General features: G+C 40.3%; 1 protein-coding gene across 7 annotated transcripts in view; it reads right to left on the bottom strand.

The window, feature by feature from the left end:
• Positions 1–5474: 5474 nt before the first annotated feature.
• Positions 5475–24065, bottom strand: part of LOC109936781 (rab effector Noc2) — a 251067-nt gene continuing 232476 nt past the window's right edge. For 6 of the 7 annotated variants that reach the window (XM_048612714.1, XM_048612711.1, XM_048612717.1 and 3 more), the window contains 4 exons: positions 17834–17962; positions 10874–11047; positions 9863–9974; positions 5475–5613 (listed from right to left, as the gene is read on the bottom strand). In XM_048612714.1, the coding sequence (XP_048468671.1) occupies positions 9892–9974; positions 10874–11047; positions 17834–17962 (386 nt within the window). In that variant the 3' untranslated portion in view covers positions 5475–5613; positions 9863–9891. The remainder of the gene's footprint in view (positions 5614–9862; positions 9975–10873; positions 11048–17833; positions 17963–24065) is intronic. The other variant, XM_048612716.1, reaches the window with a different exon arrangement.

The raw sequence follows: 24065 nt of genomic DNA, 5'->3' as shown, positions 1-24065 counted from the left end.
TGGGATGAAAAGTGGCAAGTAACTCTTGCACCACACAAATGCCAGGCTATGACCATCTCACCATCACCCTTTGATATTCACTGAAACCCCCTCTATCAACATCCTATGGGTTACCTTTGACCAGAAACTCAACTGAACTCATCAAATAAACACAGCAGCTATAAGACCAGATCAGAGGCTAGGAATACTGCGACGAGTAACTCAGCTCTGGACTCCCAAAAGCCTGTCCACTATCTACAAGGCAAAATTCAAGATTGTGATGGAATACTCCCCACCTACCTGGATTAGTGCAGCTCCAATAGCACTCAAGAAGCTTGACACCATGCAGGACAAAGCAGTCTGTTTGATTGGCACTACATCCACTCCCTCCAACCCCTCCACCACCGATGCTCAATAGCAACAACGTGTACTGGCTACAAGATGTATTGCAGAAATTCACGAAAGATCTTCAAACAACACCTTCCAAACCCTGACCACTTTCATCTAGAAGGACAAGGACAGTAGATACATAGGAACCTATAAGCGTCCCTCCAAGCCACTCACCATCCTGAATTGGAAATATGTCACTCTTCCTTCACTGTTGCTGGGTCAAAGTCCTGGAATTTCCTCTCTAATGGTACTGTGGATCTATCTACCGCTCAGGGATGGCAACAGTTCAAGAAGACAACTCACCATCACCTTCTCAAGGGCAGCCACGGTCAGGCAATAAATGTTGGCCAGCCAGTGACTCCCACATCCCATGAGTGAATAAGTAAGAAGAAAAGGACAAAGGTATTGGTCCAGAATTGGTGCTAATGGCAGAACAAAGATCACTTCTGTCTGAAGGTAAGAAACGTGAGAATTAGACACAGATTGGAACGTGTGTGTGTGAGTGGGGAGAAGTAAAAAATCAAAATGGAGGATGCAGTTTATGACGTGAAGGATGATTTTCCCGAAGCATCCCAGTGTCCTGACAGTTTTCTCCAGATGACTGAAATTCCTGGGTTTTCAGTTCTGCGGAGGCCCCTTTCCTTTAATCTGCTCCTCACATTGCATCATTTCCTAGGAATTGGGACCAGCCTGTTCAGATTCTGTTTCCTCTAGTGAAAGCACCTGAGCATCAACTTTAAAAATAAAATAATATTTAACAATTCCAAGCTATCAAGTCTGCCGATGTTTGAAAGTGTCGTCCCCACTGCCATATAACTGTTCTTTCTGTTGGAATTTTTTAATTTAATTCATCCAGCTCTACTTCCGAGTACAACGGCACAATGGTTAGCACTGCTGCCTCACAGCATCAAGGACCTGGGTTCAATTCCAGCCTCAGACGACTGTCTGTGTAGAGTTTGCACATTCTCCTCATGTCTGCATGGGTTCCCTCTACGTACTCCGGTTTCCTCCCACAGTCCAAACATGTGCAGGTGAAGTGGATTGGCTGTGCTAAATTGCCCATTGTGTCTAGGGTGGGAAATGAAGGGATAGGATAAGGGGTGGGTCAGGGTGGGAAATGAAGGGATAGGATAAGGGGTGGGTCTGGGTGGGAAATGAAGGGATAGGATAAGGGGTGGGTCTGGGTGGGATGCTCTTCAGAGGGTTGGTGTGGACTTGATGAGCCAAATGGCCTGCTTGCACGCTGTACGGATTCTATTCTACTTGAAGTGCCATAACATTTGAAGCTGTGGGACTAGTGTAGATAGATCAGTGCAGACTCAAAGGGCCTCTGTGCTATAAGGCTCTATATATCTTAGCGAGTGACAGGTGCCTTCCACAAATCAGGAATGAGTGCATGGGGATGGAATTTGTTCCAGCAATAATTGTACTATTCAATAGAGAGGAGGTCTGTTAGGCACTGGTTCCACACAGCAACCCCACTCCACCCATATGCTCTCTCCACACTTCCTGGTGTAACGTCAGGAGCATCCTGAGCACGTGGCATAATTCGATTTACTGCCAGAGAAAGCAAATTAGTTGAAGGAAATTGTGAGTGAGAATTGGACTCAGAACCAGATGATGACAATGCTGTTCTGAGATACTCATTTATAGTTAGTACAGCCTCACTGCACATTGCTATTTGCACAGAAATAGAGCAACTTGCAATATATTGAATTACTGCACATTGATATAGTACTAAAATGGTTTCTTAAAGGCTTGAAGTGTATTCCAGGGGAGGTACACCAATGAGATTAAATTGACTGGGCACTTCCCAGTGAGAAGATTTCCAACTCGGATCATCTGACCACCTATCTTCAATTGTCCCTCCCACAGACTCCTGCCATTCACCATCCAAAATGTCACTTACCATGAGGTTCCACCTTCCCATGGCTTTTCGATGAGTTTGAGTTTGAGAATCTGGTCACCTTAAGGTTTTGAATTGAAATGGCAAGGGACTTGAATGTCGGGTGATGCTTGCAAACTGAGTGGAGGAGTTCTGCAAAGCAGTCACCCAGTTTATACTTGGCTCTCCAACATAGGCGAGACTGCATTAGAAGTACAATTAGAACTGCAAGGAAATTGCTGCTTTATCACCAATCAAGTCCTCCGCTCCCCTCTGCTCAGCATTTCAGAGGGACCATTTCTCTGTGACACTCTGATTCACTCCTCTATTACACCCAATATCTCATCCTCACTCTCCAACATGAAGCAGTAAATATACTTTCAATTTAGTCTACTGCATTTGTTGTTCACAATGTGGTCTTCTATAAATTGAGAAAATCAAATCAACTGGATGACTGTTTTGTAAAACACCTCTACTCAGTTCACAAACATGACTCCAACCTTCCAGTTGCTTGCCATTTTGATTCACGTCTTGACCTGGTGTTCACATTTCTGTTCGTTGTCTGATGTAATATTCAGTGAAACCCAATGAAAGCTGTAGAAATAGCATCTCATCTTCTGATCAGGCACTTCACAGCCTTTCGAACTGAACAGTGAGTTAAACAACTTCACGCTATAAACCGTTTTCTCTATTGTGATTTCTCCCCCTGCTTCCAACTAAGTGTCAAGCTGGATCTTGTTCTCATGATTTTGCTTTCAGGCAGAGCTGACCTTTACACTACTCTGGACCAATACTTTATTGCTTTATGACAACCATTATCCATTCCCTTGATTTTTATTCCATCTTTGTCATTAATTTCCACCATCCTCCAACCTATCCCTGACCTTCTCTTAAGTTCCACCTGACCCTGCATTCTTTCTCAACAGTGTAAAAGATGAATAGGAATCATATCAGACTCAAAAGGTTGACTCTGTTTACTTCTCACAGATGTTGCCAGACATGAGGTTTTCCAACACTTTCTGAATTAGTTACCTAGTTTAGCTAGTTAACTGGCAGAAAATAAAGTAAGGAAAACTGGCACACACTTTATTTGGAAAGAAATGAGAAGTGGTTGTCTATGAGGATCTGCACTTATCCCTCAATGGGCAGTTTATTTATTAATAATTTAGAAAGCACAAGAGTGTGCTGATCTAGATTTGCCAATGACACAAAGATCGGTGGTCTAATGACTGGTGTAAATGGGAGCAAAAAATTACACAGACATTGGTAAACCATGGAAGCAGGTAAAACCCTGCTAACTGAGTTTCATTGCCAGTCTCAGGTCATTCATTTAACAATGCAAGTTTTTTAAGTGGTGAAAATTTGGAAACACTGGAAGTTCAAAGAAATTTAAGAGCCTGTGTTGCAGAATCCTAAAATATGATATTACAAAAGTAATCAAAAAGACTAATAGAATATTGGCATTTCTATCTAGAAGGCTAGAACATAAAGGAGAGGACAACTTGCTAAAACTGCACAAAACCATTGTTAGACTACATTGACAATATTTGGCTCTTAATTATCCTCTGAAAACCCTAAGCAATACACTCAGTTCAATGGCAATAAAGGATGGACAATATATGCATGCCTTGCCAATAATCATTGCCATTGAACTGAGTGTATTGCTAGGGGTTTTCAGAGGATAATTAAGAGCCAAATACATTGTTGTAGTTCTGGAGTAACATGTAGACCAGATAAGGTAAGCATGGCAAGATTTCCCTCCTTAAAGGCCAATAGTGAACCAGATGGTTTTTATGACAAATGATGATGATTTCTTCATTACCATTACATGGATTAACTTTTCAATTCCAAACCTTTAGCAGCTGAATTTAGGTTTCACTAGTTGCTGTGATGGAAAACATTCACCTGGGTCACTGCATTACTAGCCCAGTGACATTACTACCATATTACCATCTCTGCTCTAGGTACGGGGAGAAAGGTATAATCTCATTTCTTAGGAATCAATAAATCAAAATGATGTCAGAGCTCTGCTGACCATATACAAATCAGATTGATGATTGAACTGGATGAGATTCTGGATGAGTTGGATCTCAATTTTCTCAAAAAGCAGATTCTAGAGTAAGTTTTAAGGCAAAAACTAAATGGGTTTGGCTCAATTCCAAACAAACAATGAGATTCAAAAGCAAGAAGGAAGACATTAAAAAAAGTTCATCTAAATTTCTACATAGAATGAAATTTAAATGAATTTCTTGTTTAAACAGAAATTTTGAAAAGAGGTGATTGACGAGTGGTATTATCATTATACTATTAAACCAGAGACCCTGGTTTGACTCCTGTCAATCCAGATGGTAAAATTTGAATTCAACAAAAAAATCTGGCAATAAGATTCTAATGGTGCCCATGAAACCGTTGTTGATTGTTCAAAAAATCCATCTGGTTCACTGATGTCCTTTGGGGTAGGAAGTCTGCCATCCTTACATGATATGGCCTGCATGTGACTCAAACCCACAGCAATATAATTGACTCTTAACTGCCCTCTGAGCAATTAGGAATGGGTAATAAATGCTGGTCTAGCCAACAATGCCCTCATCCTGTGAATGACAAAAAGAAACCAAGAGACAGGAATAAAACAGAGGCAACAGATTTATGAGTGATTCCAATACATTTAAAATATTTTCTTAGCTACTTTAGAATTCAATATAATTAAATTGTAGTTTATTACAGCATCACAATGTGCACTGGAACATAGCAGTCTAACAGCTGCATATAATGGACAACACAGCCACAAAATTAGATTTCAGCTTCTCCAGAATTCCTTGTTAGCTGTGAAATACAGAATCTTAATAGAACCACATTCTCACACAGCCATAAATAAAATGTATCTGTTCAAGTTAAAACCAATGTAAAATCCAGCATAAAACTGCATGAACAATTCAAGAACCTACTCAGGTTTACCACCTAAGTGACATGTAGCAACTAAAGCTACACAACAGCGAACTGGGATTGTGGTGTTTAACATTAGAGCTCAAAAAGGATTTTGCACACTTGGAAATCTCATGAACAAAATGGATTAAATTACTGGAACATACTGGATTCAGCTACGAATTATTGCAGCAAAGATCTTCCCAATCTACAGTGTTATCCAGTGAGAAGTTCAGAAAATGAACTCTTCTGGAGTTAAAGCTATATGATCTAAAAAAAAATGACTCAAGGACTTGTGTCAGGTTTATACAATTATTTTATTCACTTGACATAAGAATCAACAGCTCCAACCCATGCGTCTTGGGAAGGAAAACGGGGCAATCCTTGGATGACAGAGATTGGGAGGTTGCCTGGACCCTGGCCCACTCAATGACAACCTGTAGCAGACATAAAGAGATTCATTTTAAAACACTTCACAGAGCATATATTACCCCGATAAATTAAGTTGTACAAGTCATCCCTGTGCTGGAAGGATGAAAAGCAGGATATAATTATTTTCTCATTTACACTGGATCAAAAAGGGATATGGAACTAGGAAATGTGGAATTCAAAAAGTCAAAATGAAGAATTTCCATAAAAATATCTGTGAAGCTAATTCAATATTTGCCAATATTCTTTAAATTGGACTTTTCCCAGGACACCTTCCCCTGTATTTAGAAATTTTTTTTAGTGTAGGCTCAATTGCCTTCTAGCAAAACAAACAACTAGCCTCACTCAACAGCAAAATAGTGCCAAAGTCTTTAATCTACAGTAGTTAAACTCACACTTGCACTATAAGTTGGCATGAGAAGTTTAGAAGTATTACACAATATATAATGCAATAAATTCAGATTTCTTGGTCCAAAGAAGTTTTTGTGGTACAGTTTTTTTGATATGACGTTAGTGCAATTTAATGAATCATTTACACTCTCGCGATTAAAACAAATACAACAGCACACTACATATGGTAAATGCTAAAGCATTGCCCACATTTTTGCTCCCCTCGTCTGTTCTAAAACAGAATGGCTAGACTACCATAACTCTTACTTAATTTGTATCTTTTCCTTCTGTGAAGGTGGATTAAATAATCTGTTAATATTTCTGACTGCAGTGTGTACATATAATTTAAAAGTAACAATACCAATTAAGATTTGAATAGCAACATTATTAATAGTTGTTTTGGCAATTAAAGTGAATAGCAGCATTATTACCATGATGAGGGAAGCCCTGAAATAAATATGCACTACAAAACAAAGCGCTATTTCGATTACTGTCGCTAATTATGTTTTAAAATACAGCTACATGATTTACAAAGGGGCAGCAAAGAGGTAATAAGCCCAATTTTGTATTTTTGTCTCTATAGCTGCATGAACAATGACTGTCAGAATTTAGTATCTGCCTGCACCAGAACAGGCATTACATATATTTTTTAACCGTATCAATTAGGCATTTCATTAAAACACAAGCAAATAATAGAATTGAACTCTATTGAAATACACTGCTTAGAGCATGATATGTTGCAGTGAACTTGGTGTTAAAACATGGCAATCATTTCTAGCTTTACTTAAACATGATGTATACATGGTAATAGACTCTCCTATCTAACCTTTTTAAAGTGGATTACAGTATTTGTCTTTTTTTACATACAGGATTGGCACCTCCGTTGTCAACAGTAAGAAACCGACATTTTAGAATCAAACTGCATGCAGATATGTCTTTGTAATTCTTTTCTGTGCGGCCATAGAATAAAATCAGTGCATATTCTCTCTCAAGTTGATGCTACATGGGGCAGAACAGGCTTTGCATCAATGGGCAGACACACCTTTCATAAAATATGTTGATTGTATTTGACCTCCTAGTCTATCAAAGGTCTTCCTAGGTTTGATAATTTAAAAAATTAACCATGTTTTATTCATTTTTCAACATGCTTATACCAAATATGATTTGGCATAATTAATGATAGCATTTGTGTCATTTCAATTGAAACTGTGTATCAAACATGCATAAATTGTGTTGAGGTCAGCATGGTATCAAGTAATGACTTTATTACGGAATACAGAATGTCCATACAATGAGGGAACCCTTTAAATACTGACCTTTGAAAACACAGAACATGAAAGAAAATTTCCACAAAGACAGCTTTATAATTGTAAAAGCATGTAGAAGACTAAGGAATAATTTTAAACATTGATTTTCAGATCAACACAGCATTCATACAGAAGTAGTTGCCCGTACAATAACGATTACCAACTAAAACACCATCATGACTATTCTAAGGCTAAGACAAAACCCTTCTTTCCAGGCAATGTGTGCAAGAGTACAGTTCACTTAAAGGGCAACCAAAATACTCAAAACTATAGTCCAAATTAAACAATAATGAAACATATTTGAGGTAATCTTATGATTTCATCACAAACTGCTGGAAATAGTCAGGAGGCCAGGCAGCATCTGTGGAGGCAGAAATTGTGTTGATATTTCAAGTCAACCTTTCTTCAGAACTGGAAACAAACCGATATGTACAGAATTTAAGCACAAGAAAGGCAGGGAAAGTGAATGGCGGGAAACAAACGAGAACACCAAAAAAGATAGGGTGGACAGAAAGACGGATTAAGTGACAAAAAATTTGAGGGTACAAAGAAAATGAGATGCTAACGGGAAAGGTAAATGCACAAATGTAAAGCTGTAAAGAATGAATGAATGGAAACAGCAAAGTCATTATCATCAGCAACTGCTCTTTTACACTTAACCTCCCACTGTTTAAGGCCCCAGTCACTGATTCCAAATAAAACACCTATTATGTGTTGTTTTTAAACTTATGTCGTGTTGTTTCAATTTATATTCTTTCAATTTAGTATCGGGCAAAGGTTTTGATCTGAAATAGTTGCAGATGTTGAATTGCTTCTACTGGCACAGGCTGACACCAGTAGAAAGGATACAGCTGGTGTCTATGGCTGAGAACTGTACCAGGATCTCACAGAGGGGCAGAAGGAGGTGGAAGTAGATGATAACTTCATGTCGGTGTTAAACGTGGAAGATGATTCATCAAACAAAATAGCTGGTGGAGCAAAACATGAAGCCAATGTGGTTCTGAGAGGGAGGGGCAGAAATAGAACAGATTGTGTGTGTGTGTGTGTGTGTGTGTGTGTGTGTCTTACATGCTGAGTGTTGTGTGCGTGTTTGGCAGAGGATTCTTAGTTGAGAATAAAGGAAGACAATTAAAAGTACTGGGATGGAAGTTGACATGACTGTAAGGAGAAGGCAGTGGCATGGTGGCAATATTACTAGACTAGTAATCCAGAACTCCAGCTCACTGTTCTGCAGACACAGATTACCATAGGAGATGGTGAAATTTGAAATGAAAAGCCAGCTGACACTGACCAGTACTGTACATTGTTATAAAAAGAAATCATTTGCTCCGCTAATGTTCTTTAGTGTTTTTTCTTATTTGATTTGCCTGACATTTGACTCCAGATCCATAGCAACATGACTGGTTCTTAACAAGTCCCATGGTGATGTTACAAGAGCAGTCTAGACAGCCGCATGTAATGAAGTTGGAGAGAAACACTTTACGAGGAGAATGAAGAAAAAATAGCATTCACGAAGAAATGCGTAGATCAAGCCATGCTAACCAGAGTGTGCAAAGCATGCAGGCAGGTGTTCTCTTAAAGCAAATGGCAAATATGCCTACAAAGGTCTAATCATCTGTGTTCTCATGATCATTGTTCCATGGACTTCCCTTTCTTGATAACAGATTAAATCTGGTGCCAAGTCAAGGTAATCATTACACACCCAGCAGCAGTGATGAGAACATGCAGCATAAGTGCCAGCTACACTGAAACATTCTCATAGATGGAAGTAAATGCAATGATTGCAAATAATAATTAAAAGTGATGGATAGAGAACAAAATCAATAATTGGAACATACGCCTGAGATTAATGTGGAAAATTAATTTTCCTAAACAAACTTTAAAATATGTATTATTTTAATAATGTGGAATTTATCATAAGCGCAGATAATGACATTCCACAAATATAAAGTAAGATTTCAGGGTTGGAAAGACTTTTCTGTTATGATTATGAACTGAGTATGCCATTAAAATCCCAGTTACACCTCACTCAGCAAAGTGCAACTTTTTTGGGCATTACTTAAAGTGACACTGATAACATAAAAGCCCATGTTCTCATTGATTCTGTAATTGCAATCTGTGATTTGATATATGCACCCCGAGGGAAGTGTAGAAATACTGACAGAAACTTCTGTATTTATGTGCATAACTTTGTTTGCAGACTCCAAAAATTGCTGTTCATTTCAGAGAATGGACAGCAAAATTCAAGCTTTTGGGTTTCATTTCAAATCATAAACTGTGCCCCTTTTTTGGACAGAAGCTGTTGGTGAAAGTTCTGTTTTTCCTGTTACATCTTCTCTACACATTTTTTTTGTTATTAATCCAATTATTGTCACTTTTCCTTTACCTCAGGTCTCTTCTGTCATTTAATCTCATCTACCCTATCATGAGCCTTGTTTTGTTCTTCCCCATCCTCCATTTCCACCATCACCATAGTTGCTTAAAACCTTTACATCTCCAGCTCTTCAGTTCTGACTAAAGTCATCAACTGTGATTCTCTCTCCTCAAAATGCTGCCTCACCTGCTGAGTATTTTTAGCATTTTCTGTTTTTATTTCAGAATTCCAGAATCTGCCATGTTGTGCCTTTGTGTTCTAGTTTTATCAAACTGCCAGACATGCTTGCTTTCATCTGCTACAAAAGAGACAATTATGATAATGGTCAGTGTTAGAAAAAGTAGCATTAAATTCAGATGCATTTTTAGTACATTTGAAATATTACGAACAGTGGCAGCCAAACAGGAGAGTCATTCAAAAGATTGTTTAATGATGTGTAAGTATCAACATTTTATTATAAGAATGGATTAAATGGACCAAATGGCCTGTACTTCTTTTGTGGCATTCAACTGAATCACTGCCTATTTGTTAAATTGAAACAACACTGCCATTTACTTAAATACTTTTCAAATACATATCTAAATGACAACTTTCAGCAGGTCTGATGACAATACAAGTTTTGCTTTCAGGATTCATTAATCCATTTTGTCAACTTTAAGGACTTGACCCATATTGAAACTGAAGCCAAAAGTGGTTTACAACTCTTTTTGTTCCAGTGGTCCCAGTTATTCACTTGGTTATATTCCTTTCCTGATAAACAAATTGCTAATTTCATAACTCTTAACTGAACCAACACTAACCTCAACATTCTCAAACAGCGAGCAGTCAATAAGTTATTACAGGACAATACTAAGTTACATTACCAAGTAAATTTCATTGGAGGTAATACACATCATTTATTACAGTTTTAAACACAGATTTATAAAATGCTTGTGAAAGGGAATACTGTAAGTTTAATTGCCTTATACTGAGAAGTTACTTTCACAATGATTCCATGAAAACAGCTCACATATGACTTCTACAAATTGTGCATTTTCTTCAACCAATACTTATATGAATAAATTTAAATAAGATATCATCAGCAATTGTAAACTGCACACTGCAGAGGTGTTAAATCTTTTCTTAAACCTTACACAGTTTACATTTAATCCTTGCTGAATTACAGAATCACTAAAGGTAATGTCACCTGGTACTAACCTAGTGAATTCTTGTCAAAGTCACTGCAGTCATCACAAAGGCCATCACCAATGTAACTCCCTGTGGCACTTGAATGTCCTCCATGTTCACTACCAAGACTGGTTCGACTCTCAGACAAAGTGTTTGTTAATTTATAGCTTGTTGCAGTTTTACTGGTTGGCTCATAGCTTGAAACTGCAAAACAATAATTAAGCAGTATACAGTTTATGGGGAATGTAAATGTTAAAATGTTATTAGAAGTTTAAACAAAAATCTACATATTAGAGTTTTGTCCTAATTACCTCCTGTCATGTTCAGACTGATTATTTTTGAAGCTGAAGGATTTTCAAAACTGTGTTCCTCTAATGAAATTACACCTTTGAATTTCAAGATGCTTTTTTAAGGAGAGTTGGGAGTTTTAAGCTTGTAAGCAAATTGAAAGACATAAGTTATATCACAGGTGACCAGTCAAGGGGTCTGCTTTAGTGAAGTAACCTGACTAGGAAAGCACAGTAGCTCAGTTATTAGCACAGCTGCCTCACAGCGCCAGGGACCTGGGTTCAATTCCACCCTCAGACGACTGTGTCAAGTTTGCATGTTCTCCCTGTGTCTGTGTGGGCTTCCTCTGGGTGTTCCAGTTTCCTTCCATAGTCCAAAGATTTGTGGGTTAGGTGAATTGACCATGCTAAATTGTCTAGGGATGTGCAGGCTAGATGGATTAGCCATGGGAAATGCAGGGCTACAGGGACAGTGTAGAGGGGTGTGTGGGATGCCCTTTGAGGGGTGCTATGCATTCAAAAGAGCCAAATGGCTTGCTTCCACACTGAAAGTATTCTATGACCAGTTGCAATTCCTCAGAATGATTTTACGGAGATCGGGAAGTTCATTATCATATCCTGAAAAGTTCATACAAACATGTCAACATATGAGGCAGAGTATTATAGAAGCCTGAACAATATGGCTTATAGTGAGATGAGTGGCAAAATCGTCAGAGAAGACCAGTGAAGCCTATCTCAAAGTCAGCAGCAACTCGCTGAATTGCCAGAGGGTGAGGTGAGGTTCTCATGAGGCAGTGATGAGTTGCCTGTTAAGGGAGACTATAGCTTGTGCCATTAATAAGGCATTTAACAACTCACCTCATTAACATTAAGCTCCGCATCTTGCCAAATGAACTAGATATCAAGAATTCTCAACATGGAAGTCAGAGCAGGAACTGAGCACTTCCAGCTGTCACTGGCTATGAAGAACCACCATGCAGCTCAGCAACAAACAGCATCCCAGGGCATGACCTCATGGGCACCAGCACATGCACCCCTCATTCACGGACATTGGCATTGATAACTGCAAGCCTCTCAGGACCCTCATGGCTCCTCGCTGACCCATTTGCAGGATACTTTAAAAATTCTGATCTGCATTGCAGGGTGCACTGGCAAATAGCATTGAAAGGCTGTTACAAAGACAATTTGTGCCAAGGGACAAGCATCTACCTCATAGATTGGATCAAGATGCACATCTTAGGGCTGCTCATTTGCTCTCTCAGCATTTCTTCACTTAGTGCTAACTGCATGCTCATAGTATCCCCGCCTTGCCTTGCCTTGCCTATTAGCACAATCACAGAAGCTTGACTTGATGGCCAGCAATCCTCAGTCAAGGAGGCATACACCTTGATGAATGGCATTGCACTCCATCAACCTCTCACCTGCACAATGTGCCAGCAGCACATATGACAAATACAAAGCACGTGCAGCAAGCAAGCAGCTGGGTATCAAAGTCTACGGTAGGTAGTCCTCACAGAAGTCCACAGATGCATCTGTCAGTCCCAGCATAGTATGTGCATGGCAGACTCTAACGTCAGTCCAAGGGATTGGCTACGATCAGGTGTTAGGGTGGGGTCATCTCAGTCTGGGTGTCCAAGGCGCCGCAGTCCGGGATGCACCTCATGGGAAGTCCTGTGCCTGCACAGCAGCCTGTCCAGAAGTTTAGGGGTAGTGATGTCAAGGAGACGGAGAGGCCCCAGTCAGGCATCTGAATACTTCTCACCCGGGGCTGTCACGTGAGTTAAATTGAGGGGGTAGACCATGCTCAGTCCATCAGTTCTGGACAGAGAAAGTAGGGGGCTTTTGGTGGGGGAGGGGTCAAGAGGGAGCCAGTGCCACAGGAAGGACACTTGTAACCTTTTGGGGATTGAGGTTGCAGGTTTGGTGAAAGGGGGATGACAATTGTGAAAGACAGCATATATTTGTAAGGGGTGGAGACCATATAGCACAGATTGTAATGCCTCATGTGGAAGGGGATCGTTCATTCATGGTCAAGGTAATTCTGGCTCTAAGGGAAGGAGTGTGTGACCACGCATGGCACCTTATATGCCAGGGGATGGGAGGTTAAGATGTGCTGGTTCATGTCGAGGGGTTGGGTGGGGACCTGGGATACACAAAGACAATGGGTTCACGGGAAGGGCTTTCAGGAAGGGGACCTGGATATTCAGGACCTTACTGATATGTACAGCCAGAAACTGAAAGCCATTGCCGTAACAGCACTGAGACAGTCCTGATGAAGGGTCCCAAACTGAAACGTCAACTTTCCTGCTCCTCTGATGATGCTTGACCTGCTGTGTTCCTCCAGCTCCACACTGTATTGCCAGAAGAGCACTCACTGGAAATTTTAAAAATGCAGACACAGCCAGAGTGGGTGGAATAAGTGTCTCAACCTGTGAGGAAGTGGGCTGCAAGTCCCAATGATGGTTTGTCCTAGAAAGGGCAAGATCATTACAGTCAAACCCATTCAAGCACAGGACACAGGCCCTGCTGGTTCCCTGATCATCAGAAATCCTAATGCTTTGGGTTCCAGTTTGCTCTACACACTCCTGATCACTTCGATCATTCCAACATTTTTGCACATAGAGGGCAGGTAAAGAAAAGGGATATTTGACCACGAGAATGAAATGATGCCAGCAGAACTCATTGCCCTGTATAACCTTATTCATCTTACTTCCACGGGCTGCAGCAGATTCTCAACACAGACATCAATCCATGGTACTTCCTGGATGGACATGACATCATACTGGATCAGTTACATTCAGAGTTATACATAGACTCAAACAAATCAATGCATGGCAAAACCAGTCAAATTTACAAAAACCTGAGACTTACACACAGTGTAATGTCACCTATGCCTTTAAAATGTCCTCAGAAGTTATCTTTTCCTTTCCCTCCCACCATATCTATTGTTCAAGGATCCATAGTTGAGGTGGATGGAGCATGCACAGCAGTGGAGTCCTTTGGCCTTAGGGATTAGATTGGGCAATTTGAGGATGTTTGTATTTAGATAGCCCAGACATGCCAAGGGTCTCTTTGCCTGTGTGTGGTTCCTTTGCCAATGGGTGCCTCCTGGCATTGCCCTATCTTCTTGTGTGGAGGGCACAGCAGATTTCAAGTCCCCTTGTTGCCATGCCTTCAGTCTTCAGGACCAATGGGTGGGGCGATTGAGTGAGTGAGTCTATCCAAGAGATCCTGAGAGTGTTGGGTCTGGCTCGCCATGGCAGCCACCAACCTGTCCATGGAGATAGCCAGATAATTATGTTTGAGGCATCTGGGTCCCTACAATGCATTGCTACAGCCTTGTGCTCTGAAGGTCACTGCCTCCCATATCCCTGTCTGCTACTCCTGTTCCACCCTATGCATGAGGATAAAGTTGCTGATTGCCAACACCGCAGGGTCCTCTCCTGCAGGAAGTTGAGCGGGGGCCGTATCTCCAGCAGTCCTCCTCGCAGTGAGGGGCTCAATAGATTCTGCTCCCAAACTCTAATTCAGATGTTCCCACTGAGGTATCAATATCTGAGTTTTGGGGGGGGGGGGGGGGGGGGGGGGGGGGGGGGAGGTGCAGGAGACAGCCTTGCCAATGCTTCCTCTGAAGCTTCTGAGCTCTCTTCCTCAGAGGTCGCGGAAGTGCTTCACACAGAGCAACTTGTTTCTCCACTGGATCTGGCAGGACATAGGGAAAAGGTTTCATAACCATTAGCTAGAAATGGTGTGTAATGAACGACACTGACAGTGAAGTTACAGTGGACATTGCAGATGAATGAAGAATGGCACATGCTCTATTGGGGGAACATGGACGTTTCAGCAACCCCACAGCTGGGATTAGGTCCACTCCTGTGAGGATTCTCTCCTTGGAGGGGTGAGGAGCCTAATGTTGGACACACATCCATTAACTTTGTCATGGCTGTTCTTTCCTAGAACAAGACAAAGGGAGGGACTGAGGGAGATAGAAGTGACTGGTACAGTTGTTAGTGTAAGTAGGGGAAAAGTGGGGAGGTATCCCGAGAGGGTGAGGAGGCAGAGCAGAGGCAATGCAGAATCAGTGTTGTGGGGGGTTGGGAGCAATGAGGACAAGTGAGGGAAGATATAGATCAGTTGGAAGCATGGGCAGAAAAGTGCAGATGGAGTTTAATCCAGACATATGTGAGGTGATGCATTTTGGAAATACAGGTGGAAATCATACAGTGAATGGCAGGACCCATAGGAGTACTGATATGCAGAGGGATCTGGGTGTGCAGGTCCACAGATCACTGAAGATGGCAGCGCAGAAAGATAAGGTCATAAAAAAGGTCAATGGAATGCTTACTTTCATTGGAAGGGGCATTGAGTATAAGGATAGACAAATTATGCTGCAGCTTTATAGAACTTTAGTCAGGCCACACTTAGAATATTGCACACAATTCTGGTCACCACACTACCAGAAGGATGTGGATGCTTTGGACAGGGTACAGAAAAGGTTTACCAGGATGTTGCCTGTTATGGGGGACTTTAGCTGTGAAGAAATGTTGGATAGACTGGGTTTGTTTTCACTGGAAAACAGGAGGTTGAGGGGCAACCTGATAGAAGTTTATAAGATTGTGAATGGCATGGATGGAGTGGGGAACAGAGTCTTTTTCCCTGGGTGGAATGGTCAATTACTAGGGGACACAGGTACAAGGTGCGGGGAGAGGGCGGGCTTTAAAAAGAGATGGGCGAGGCAGGTTTTTCCACACAAAGGGTAGTGAGTTCCTGGAACACGCTACCAGAGGAGGTGGTGGAAGCAGACACAACAGTAGCATTCAAGAAGCACCTGGACAAATACATGAATAGGAAGGGAATAGAGGGATACGGATTCTGTAAGTGAAGACAGTTTTGGTACGGAAGAGCAAAATGTGCTGGTGCCGGTTTGGAGGGCCGAAGAGCCTGTTCTTGTGCTGAACTGTTCTTTGAAGATGCTGCATGCAACAGTGACAGTGGGAGAGTAGGTGGATAATGAGATATGAGTTTGGTAAGATACAGTGAGCGATCCCACTACACCTCATGGCAATAAGTCTTACAGAAGATCTGTTAAGCTAACAGTTTAAAAAAAACTAAGATTCAGTCCATGAATTCCAGTTAGGTATTCTAAGTTTACTTTTCTACTTGAGGGTAATTTTATATTCATGTCAACCACTCCAAACCCCTTAAAATATCTGCAAACTACCCACTCTAAAGAACCATTCATTGTATGGCTGTAATGGGGTTTAATCAGGCAGCCTTTATAAATAGCTGGGACATAGCCATGATGGAGTAAATGGCCTCCGAAGCAGGCTGCAAGTGGATCAAAAGATGCCATGATGGTCATGAGACATTGGCAAGTGTCAGATCCCAGTGTCTGTGGAAGGGTATATACAGCTGGTGCCCTTGGCTCATGCCCTGAGATGCTATTTGGTCCTAAGTGATGTGGAGCAAGTGGCAGGTACCTTCTCTGACTTCTATGTTGAGAATTGGCAAAATTCAAGCTTGTTCAGCATGTTTGGTAAGATAGGAAGTTAAATATTAATGAGGAGAGTTGCTATGTTAATGAGGTGAATTGCTGTGTTAATAAGGCATTGAACAGGCAATAACCATCCTTAGTTGGCAACATCACCACTGCCTAGTGAAAACAACGTGAGCTGATCCCAACATGAAGGCAGACCTCATCAGCCTTCTCATTCATTTCTGCCATAAATCTCACAGTCCACATCCTTCAAACCCCTATAAAACGTCACCCACAATTTTAAAGACCTCTGTCAGGTCTTTTCTCAGTCTTTTCTATTCTAGGGAAATAAGCCCCAGCACGTTAAATCTTTCCTGACAGTTGCACCCTCAGAGTATTGCATTGTAAATCTTTTATGCACAGTGTTTCTGAAATTATTTTCATAATACAGAGGTCGGATCTGTATACTATATTTTCAGTGTTGTCTATTCATCTGGATTGCTATAAATGGAGCACTTACAAAACATCAAGTATTTGTACTGGACATTCCATTTTGTGGCCCTATATGCAAATCAATTTTTCTCTAGGTACTTTCATACTTTCTTAAAAATGTTTCTGTCTTAGGAAATTATCTCCATGCTCCAAGTCCTTCATTAATATGTTTAATTCATGCACGAATGTGGGCATCACTGGCTAGGTCAGTATTTATTGCCCATCCCTAATTGCCCCAGAGGACAGTTAAGAGTCAACCACATTGCTTTGGGTCTGGAGTCACATGTAGGCCAGAACAGGCAAGGATGGCAGATTTCTGTCCCTAAAGGACGTTAGTGAACTTGGTGGGTTCTTTCTAACAATTGTCAATGGATTCGTGGTCATCATTAGACCCTAATTTCCAGATTATTATTAAATTCATAATCCACCACTTGCCGTGGCAGGATTCAAACCCAGGTCCCCAGAACAGTACCTGAGTCTCTGAATTAACAGTCCAGCGATAAAACCACTGGGCCATCGCCTCCCCTCTTTCTACCAATATGTAATATGGAAACATAATCACAATGGGAAATACACCTGGCACTGGCTTTCTTGCTTAGTTTGGTCATCCAGAGTTATTTATCCTCCCAATTGGAAATGTAGCGATCCATATTTCATCAATGGAAGGTTTCACACCGAAGCACTTTTTTCTAATGATTAAAGATAAAGCAAATTCAGAGAAGGAGACCGCTGTACCTTTCATTTTCCTACCAGACTCCTCTCTTCCTTTTTCTGTATTGTGGTTCTTTGAGCTGTTGGCTGAAACATTGTCATCTTGACTGCAGTTACTGCATTCTGATTCACTTTCACTGTCGCTGGAGACAACTAAATTGGAATAGAAGATTGATCGCTTTAAAAAATATGCATGACATATTTTCACAGCAACAAACTAACACATCAGCCACTCAATGGAAGAGCCTAGGAATCACATTACAGCAAGGGCTACAGGAAGAGACCATGAGTACATTTAATTAAAACTTAATTTAATAGAAAAGACAACTTATTTTTAGTGCACAGTATCTCAATTTTTTGCACTGTCATGCACACACATTATTACAGTTTAGTGGGAACATTGAATAAGTCTCAGCATTATTGGTTAGGTATCTTGTATAACATTTAATCCAAATATTTCATTACAATATGATGGTAGTCACAGGGTTACATAAATGTGTTCTGAACAAGGCATTTTTCTTATTCACTCAAGGGATGTGGGTGTTGCTGGCCCAGCCAGCATTTATTGTCCATCCCTAGTTGCCCCTTAAGAAGGGAGTGGTGAGTTGCCTTCTTGAAACATCGCACATACTATAGGTAGACCCACAATTCTGTAGATAGGGAGCACTGGGATTCTGATCCAGTGGCACTGAGAGAATGGTGAAACATTTCCAAGTCAGAATGGTGTGTGGCTCGGAAGTGAGCTTGCAAGTGGTAGTGTTCCCACTCATCTGTTGTCCTCATTGTTGGTAGCCGTTGTAGGTTTGGAAAGTTTTAAGGAGTGACTGTCCTTGACATGAAAGCTGCATTTGACTATGTATAGATGATACACATTGCTGATACTGTGCATCGGTGGTGGAGAGAGTGGATGTTTGTGGAGGGAGTGGTTGTTTGTGGAGGTGGTGCCAATTAAGTGGACCACTTTGTCCTGGATGGTGTCAAGTTTCTGGAATGCTGTTCGAGCTGCGCTCGTCCTGACTTGTGCCTTGGAGATTGTAAACAGTCTTTGGGAAGTCAGGATAGGAGTTCCTTGATGCAGTATTCCTAGCAATGGCATTATAAAGCAAGTCCAGTTCAGTTCCCATGCCAACATTTCCATCTCAGGCCTCTCGTAGTGCTCCAGCAAACCTCAACACAGACTGGAGGAACAACACCTTATCTTCTGCCTGGGTACTTTGCAGCCTTCAAACTCAACATTGAGTTTTAACAATGTCGGAATGTGAGCACCATATTCCATGTTCATTATGTACCCTGACACATCTAGGTTCTGTTTTATATGGATTGCCACCAGCACAGCCAATCCATTTTTAACCATTCACACTACTCAGCATTTCTCTCTTTCTCTCGGCTTATCATCAGCATTTGCCTCTCCTTCTTTCTCGCACTCTTGACACCATCTCCAATTATTCAATTCACTCCTTCCCATGTCAACCACTCCTATTCCCTACTGCTCAGCATAAACACTACCATGTCCCAACTGATTTCAATTCTGACAAAAGATCACTGGACACGAAACGTTAACTGTTTCTTGCTCTACAGATGCTGCCTGACATGCTGAGTTTCTCCAGCACTTCCTGCTTTTGTTCCCAGACCCTTACCTGGGTCACTGGAATACTAATCCAGCGGCAATACCATTAGACCACTGCTTCGCCATAATGAAATAAAGGTTGATAAATTTCAAATCAAAGACATCCCACGTCGCAAACTGGATGTGTGAAATAAACTGAGATTTTTATTATTCAACACTGTAATGTACTTTTAAAAGTTACCAAGAGTAAAATTTCCTAAGGTGATAGTGGTCAGAGACAAACTGCCATGTTATTTTTAGCTATATTGATTTCGAACACCAGGTATGCTAATTTAGTTTGGGATTATGGTCAGCATGCATTGGTTGGACTGAACGGTCTGTTTCCATACTGTATGACTCTAACTCATAATAGAGTAAAACTGTTAACACAAATCATACAAAATTTACACAATACAATTTTATGCTAAGTGTATCCTGACTGAGGATTTTATTGGCAATCCCCAAAAACATTATTGTTTTATAAACCTGGTGGCATTTCACTACAATTTCTCATCAACTAAAGATGTTTAAATATATTCTGAGTTTTATATAGCTGTGATAACCCTTCGGAGCTGTAACTCTAGAAAGCCTACGCTATAGAAGGGAACTATTTAAGACTTTTATTCCCAATTGATTTAAACCATTGCCTTGTATTAGATTGTTGCTGAGTGTAATCAAGACTGATGTACTCGTGGAACCAAATCAATGGCTTATTATCTCCTGTGGCATATTGCCTATTTTGTTTGATATCTGAAATGCAATAAAGTAAACAAAATAAATATCTTTCTGCATAAGTTCAAAAGAAAGCTTATTAAATAAATACAGATGTTACACATATTGAAAAATTATTTTGAACCCATAGGAATATTATATGAGATAATAAAAGATATATTTATAATCAACAGACTGTCTTCTTGTCCCTCTTTGTGGTCCAACCTGCGCAAAAAAAAGCTTTACCCTCTTCATGCAGGTCTTCCTCCTACAACTGCAACTTGCCCACCATAACGTTGAAGGACAAGTGAGCTGAAAATAGCTCATGTGGAAACTCATATCGGTGCTGGGTCCATTGCTTTTTGTCATTTATATAAATGATTTAGATGTAACATGGGAGGTATGGTTAGTAAGTTTGCAGATGATACCAAAATTGGATGTGTAGTGGACAGCGAAGGTTACCTCAAAGTACAAACAGGACCTAGGTCAGATGGGCCAATGGGCCAAGGAATGGCACATGGAGTTTAATTTAGATAAATATGAGGTGCTGCATTTTGGAAAGACAAAGCAGGGCAGGACTTGTAACACTTAATGGTAAAATCCTGGGGAGTTTGCTGAACAAACAGATCTTGGAGTGCAGGTTTACAGTTCCTTGAAAGTGGAGTCACAGGTAGATAGGATAGTGAAGGTGGTGTTTGGTATGCTTGCCTTTATTGGTCAATGCTTTGAGTATAGGAGTTCAGAAGTCACGTTGCGGCTGTATAGGCCATTGGTTAGGTCATGTTTGGAACACTGCATGCAATTCTAGTCTTCCTGCTATTGGAAGGATGTTGCGATGTTTGAAAGGGTTCAGAAAAGATTTACAAGAATGTTTTCAGGATTGGAGGGTTTGATCTATACAGAGAGGCTGAATACGTGGGGCTGTTTTCCCTGGCATGTTGCAGACTGAAGGGTGACCTTACAGACGTTTATAAAATCATGAGGGGCATCAATACAATGAATAGCCAAGGTCTTTTCACCAGGGTAGGGAAGTCCAAAAGTAGACGGCATAGGTTCAAGGTGAAAGATTTAAAAAAGGACCTGAGGAGTAACTTTATCACAAAGAGGGTGGTGCGCATTAATGGATTGAGCTGCCAGAGGAAGTGATGGAGACTGGTACAATTTCACTGCACTCATGAGAATTCATGTGACAATAAAGCTAATTCTCATAGAAAATTTAAAAAGCATCTGGATGGGTAAATGAATAGGAAGGGTCTACAGGGATATGGGTCAAATGCTAGCAAATGGGACTAGGTCAGATTGGGATATCTGGTCAACACGGATGAATTGGACTGAAGAGTCTGTTTCTGTGCTGTATGACTCTATGCGTAGGAGTGCTTCTTCATTTCTCACCCCCAGTAGGCTTACATCCTCACAACTGGATCCTTACAAACTTGACTCCACAATACCTCCCATTCTATCTAACTTCTTCTATCTAACTACAAACAGACTGTAACCAAATTTAGCAGCACCTGCAGAAAATCCCAATCTCCAGTCAGAGTTCCCCAACACCAACTACTCCTTCCTGTCTTGCAGTTATTATCAGAGACTCTTTCAACGTAGGCAAATGCTGCAACTGATTTTCACATTGCAGCATTCCAAAGCAGCGCTGGGATTAATGACCCATTCATGTACCCCAAAACATGATGACCTCATTTAGAAAACTTTGCAATGTAGTTCATTAGTAACTTTTGATTGTCTTTACATATATACATTGCATTTTTAAATTGTATTTAGGGTTACTTAGATTACATGCTCCACGTTTGATGCCATTTGTGCTTGAGATATTTTAACCAACCTGTTCAGATGCGTTATGACACACCTCTGGCACAGGTGGGATTCCTAGCCCAGATGTAGGGCCACTACATCTTCACACAACAACAGTCCCTTTCAAGTGGTGTTTAATTACTTTTTATGTATCTATTTTAGCCAACCTGTTCAGAAGTCTTATGACACATCTCTGGAGCAGGTGGGACTTGAACCCAGGTCTCCTGACTCAGAGGTTGGGACATTACCACTGTGCCACAAGAGCCCTCAATTGTGTTTAATTCCGAAGCACCAGCATGCAACTGCTGCATAAATTGTTTAATAACAAAGGCTTTAAAATGTATTACTATATATCTTTTCAGTACTGAAGCATTGAACAGATTTTGTGCAAATACTGATCTTTGATGATACACTATCGAAGCTCCTAGAACTTCTGAAATGTGAATTTTGGAAGGTAGATAATTGCAGTTCCTTGCAATTTATTGGTACTTGCAACACAGATTTTGATTTTTTATTCATAGCACACAACCCTGCAGTTCACATTAACTTATTTTAGCTTTCACATGATGGACTTTAATAAAATGCCTCAGTGCATTTTGCATTGTGTGCTTTTTCAGACTTATCAATAGATTTTGCACAGGAGGTACACAAATGTCATGACCACTGTTGTGACTGCTATGCCAATTAGACATGAATTCATTAACCTTCATAATTCAGATGATACAGGGATCTTAGAGGAAAAACTGATTTGTGCCTCCCTGCTGGATAACATTCCAACCCACAATTCTGAATTCACACTGAAATTAATAATATTCTTTCTCATTTACAAATGACATAAATTACAAAATAAATGGTGCCTATTTTGGAAGGTCTTCGTTATTCTCCCACATTCTGCAGAGACTTGCCCAATACGGACGTTTCTCAAGAAAGCACTTTTTGCCTGAATGTAACTGGGACTGTGAGTATTCACTACCACCCGTTTAAAACTGTAGAACTTGTAATATAGCTCAAATAAAACAAAGAACCTACTGACGTTCTGTTTTTGTTTGTGATACAGCTCAGTTTTGTTTACCATTTTAAAAAAAGCCTCAAAACACCAGAATCATAAAAGAACAATTTTTGGATGATCTGAAGGGATGGTCAGGAAGATTGTAGTACATAAGAGAACATTTGAAGAATAATAAAGAATCCATTTGGAATTTAATCTTGCTGATTTTGTCATTCAAGCATTCTTCACCAATCATAAGAGATATATCAAAAATAATAACAATTTGTGAGAGGGTTTTAATTGGCGTAGATATGCCAAAAAATTGCTCTATCAGGTAAATTAAAATAGTGATGTACAATAAACGCACCTCCTCTTCAATATCTTATCTTTTGTTTAAGACATCCTAACAGATGTAATGTAGATGCAATGGAATTAGAAAAGTTAAAATCAGACAAAATAATAAAGCGAATTTGTTCATTAAATCTAATACAGCCCATTCAAATACCTCTGATATTCTACCTTTGCAGTTCTCTCCATTCCACTCAGTGTACTAGATTCTGTCTCACGTGTCATTTTGCTGGAAAGAAGATTGAAAATCTCTCTGGTGAAATGAGACGTAACATAAACCAACAAGTTGTTTTATCTTGTATAAAGTGGTTTTCCAGCGAGTTGCACCTCTTTTATTCTGCCCTTCATAATACATACAATCATAAAATTTCTGCAATTTGCAATTATCCTGAACACTTACAAACTAGCCACCCTGAAATTAAGTTGGCCTTCATTTCAGTTTGCAAGCAGTACAAGTTGCATTCCTATTCCCATGGTTTTAAACCTCTGTCTGGCTGCTTCACACCAACTTGCTCACAAAGAGGAGAACGGAAATAAAGACTCATCTTTCAATTCAGTGCACTCAGAATTAGCTTGCATTGCTACTTCAGAGTTACCAACTCCAGCAAAAAGTCACACTAGAAGTTACAAAATTGCTTTAGCAATATATAAACGTCAACTCACATTAAAAAAAGACTGCCTCCTTCCAAATATCTCCTCCACTGCCAAAACAGAACTTCATTCAATGAGTGCAGAATTTCCTAAGAGTTCATGTGAAATTTACGAGTATTTCTCTCGAACTAATAACAAATATCTGA

The sequence above is a fragment of the Rhincodon typus genome, chromosome 26 (assembly GCF_021869965.1).
Source record: "Rhincodon typus isolate 14 chromosome 26, sRhiTyp1.1, whole genome shotgun sequence".
Taxonomy (NCBI): Eukaryota; Metazoa; Chordata; class Chondrichthyes; order Orectolobiformes; family Rhincodontidae; genus Rhincodon; species Rhincodon typus.
The sequence above is the reverse complement of the archived record's forward strand: the minus strand, read 5'-3'. Positions and strand labels throughout refer to the sequence as shown.